The sequence below is a fragment of the Gavialis gangeticus genome, unplaced genomic scaffold (assembly GCF_001723915.1).
Source record: "Gavialis gangeticus isolate Ggan-Ray unplaced genomic scaffold, GavGan_comp1, whole genome shotgun sequence".
NCBI lineage: Eukaryota > Metazoa > Chordata > Crocodylia > Gavialidae > Gavialis > Gavialis gangeticus.
In genome coordinates, this window is record NW_017729012.1 from 11138445 (window position 1) to 11141056 (window position 2612).

The following is a 2612-nucleotide window of genomic DNA, read 5'->3' on the forward strand; positions in this document are numbered from 1 at the left end:
CCTCAACCAGATCGGCGTGGAGAACACGGAGGAGAGCCGCCGGCAGTACCGCCAGGTCCTGTTCAGCGCCGACAGCCGGGTGAAGAAGTGCATCGGGGGCGTCATCTTCTTCCACGAGACCCTGTACCAGAAGGGCGACGACGGCACCCCCTTCGTGCAGATGATCAAGGACAAGGGCATCGTCGTGGGCATCAAGGTGCGTCCCTGCCCCTTGTGCCCGGGGTGTGGGGGGGCACTCCGTGCCCAGGCGAAGACTCCCGTCGCCATGGCTGCCGCCTGGTTGCTACCCGACGGGGAGGAGAGGAAGTGGCACCTGTTCCCGTTGCTGGGAAACAGCTGGGTTTGGGGGTTTCCAGGCTGGGGGGTGCTGGGGCGCTTCACCCGTGCCCTTCCCCGTTGCCTCGCAGGTGGACAAAGGCGTTGTGCCGCTGGCCGGGACTGACGGGGAGACCACGACTCAAGGTACGGGGGCCATGGGCTCCTGGGGTGGGGGCACAGAGGCACGGTGCAGCAGGGCCGGCGGGACCCGCGGGTGCCGGCTGAGGACACTGGTGTGTGTGGCAGGTCTGGACGGGCTGTCGGAGCGCTGCGCCCAGTACAAGAAGGACGGCGCGGACTTTGCCAAGTGGCGCTGCGTGCTGAAGATCAGCGAGCACACGCCCTCCGCCCTCGCCATCCTGGAGAACGCCAACGTCCTGGCACGCTACGCCAGCATCTGCCAGCAGGCGAGGCCCGGGGCCCCGGGAGGCGGGTGGCTGGGCTTCATGGGCCCTGGCCCCCCCACCAGGCTGGCTCCATGCTTGGCAGGATATGGCCCTGCGGCTCTGCGCGGCGTAGAGCAGCGTGCGGGCGCTGGGTTGTGGCACCTGGCACCCAGCCAGCAGGTTTAGGGGCGGGAGCAAGGCTGGCTGGACAGGGCAAGGGCCTGGCAGGCTGGGACTGCCCCATCTCACACGGCTACTCCCCCTGTCCCCTGCAGAATGGCATCGTGCCCATCGTGGAGCCAGAGATCCTGCCTGACGGGGACCATGACCTGAAGCGCTGCCAGTACGTGACTGAGAAGGTGAGCAGGCTCGGGGAGGGCTGCTTGCAGCGGAGCTGCCTGGAGCCCAGTGCCTGGTGGCACGTGGCCTCCCATGGCTGGAGGGGCTGGGCGCTGTGCCCTCCTTACCAGGGGCAGGAGGGAGATGCTGCGGGCACGGGGGCTGAGCCCTGGTGGCTGCTGTTCCAGGTGCTGGCTGCTGTGTACAAGGCACTGAGCGACCATCACGTGTACCTGGAGGGCACGCTGCTGAAGCCCAATATGGTGACCCCGGGCCACTCCTGCCCCACCAAGTACAGCCCTGAGGAGATTGCCATGGCCACTGTCACCGCGCTGCGCCGCACTGTGCCACCCGCTGTGCCAGGTATGCGGGCTGCTCCTGCTGTTGGTGCCCGCGTGGGGCTGGGCTTGGGGTAGGCGGAAGGGGAAGGCGACCCTCTCCTGGTCCTCTGGGCACTGTTGTGGGCAGCTGCCTGGCTCACCACCCGGCCTGGCTTGCAGGGGTCACCTTCCTGTCTGGGGGCCAGAGCGAGGAGGAGGCGTCCATCAACCTCAATGCCATCAACAACTGTCCCCTGGCCCGGCCGTGGGCCCTGACCTTCTCCTATGGCCGCGCGCTGCAGGCCTCGGCCCTCAGTGCCTGGCGTGGGCAGCGGGACAACGAGAACGCGGCCACCGAGGAGTTCATTAAACGCGCCGAGGTGAGGAGTGGGGTTGGGATCGGGGTGGGAAACCCCCTGCTCCCTGCCTGGGCCACGGCCGGCCTGGCGCCCTATGAGCCCCTGTGGCCGGTGACGTGGGAGTGGGACTGGTGCGTTGGGCTGGGGCTGCGTGCTGACGTGAGCAGTGCCCGTGGCGGGCAGGGCTTGGCGGGCTGCGCTCCTTGTCGGGGGCTCGGGCCTGTGCCCGTTGTGGGCTGACAGGTCTCTCCGGCATCCTAGGTGAACGGCCTGGCAGCTCTAGGCAAGTACGAGGGCAGCGGAGAGGACTCAGGCGCCGCGGGGCAGTCCCTGTACGTGGCTAACCATGCCTACTGAGCTGGCCGGCGCCAGCCCGCCACTCCCCACCGCTCCCTTCCGTGTCCGCCACCACCACCACTCCCAGCTTTCGTCCGTAGCCGCCAAAGGAGCCACGTAGCCGCTCCATGCCCAACTGCCCATGCCCGACGAAGGCGGCGTGGGGACAGGAAAGAGGAGCTTACCTCGCTTGGAAGCACAGCCCCCCTGTCGTGCTTTGCCTGTGCCCGATGCCCTAGTGTGGGCGGGGGGCTGGGGCAGCTGCACTCGCTGGGGCATTGCCCCGGGCTTCCTCTCCACTTCCCCCCGGCTGAGGTGGTGGGAGGGGAGCAAGCCCAGCAGGGCAGGGGGGACCTCCCCGGGCTGGGGTGAGGGCAGTGCTGCCCCCCGTGAGCAAGAGTGCACCTTGTGACGCCGTCGCTCTGTCGCTGGCCTGTGCCGCCTGCCCCGTGGCGGGTGAGCCGGCCCGCAGGAGCCACTTACTGCCGCGTGTGTTGTGTTCTCCGTGTGCACCCAATGTACCAAATAGTCTAACGAATAAACTGTAGAGAGTG

The 2612-nt window shown here is 68.1% G+C and overlaps 1 protein-coding gene across 1 annotated transcript; it reads left to right on the forward strand.

The window, feature by feature from the left end:
• Position 1: 1 nt before the first annotated feature.
• On the forward strand, positions 2-2612 carry ALDOC (aldolase, fructose-bisphosphate C; the record flags this gene model as incomplete). The annotated part of the gene is made up of 7 exons (XM_019510977.1): positions 2-196; positions 408-462; positions 565-725; positions 980-1063; positions 1232-1406; positions 1544-1743; positions 1984-2612. Coding segments are annotated over 7 exons (966 nt in total), but the record flags the coding sequence as incomplete, so codon positions are not given.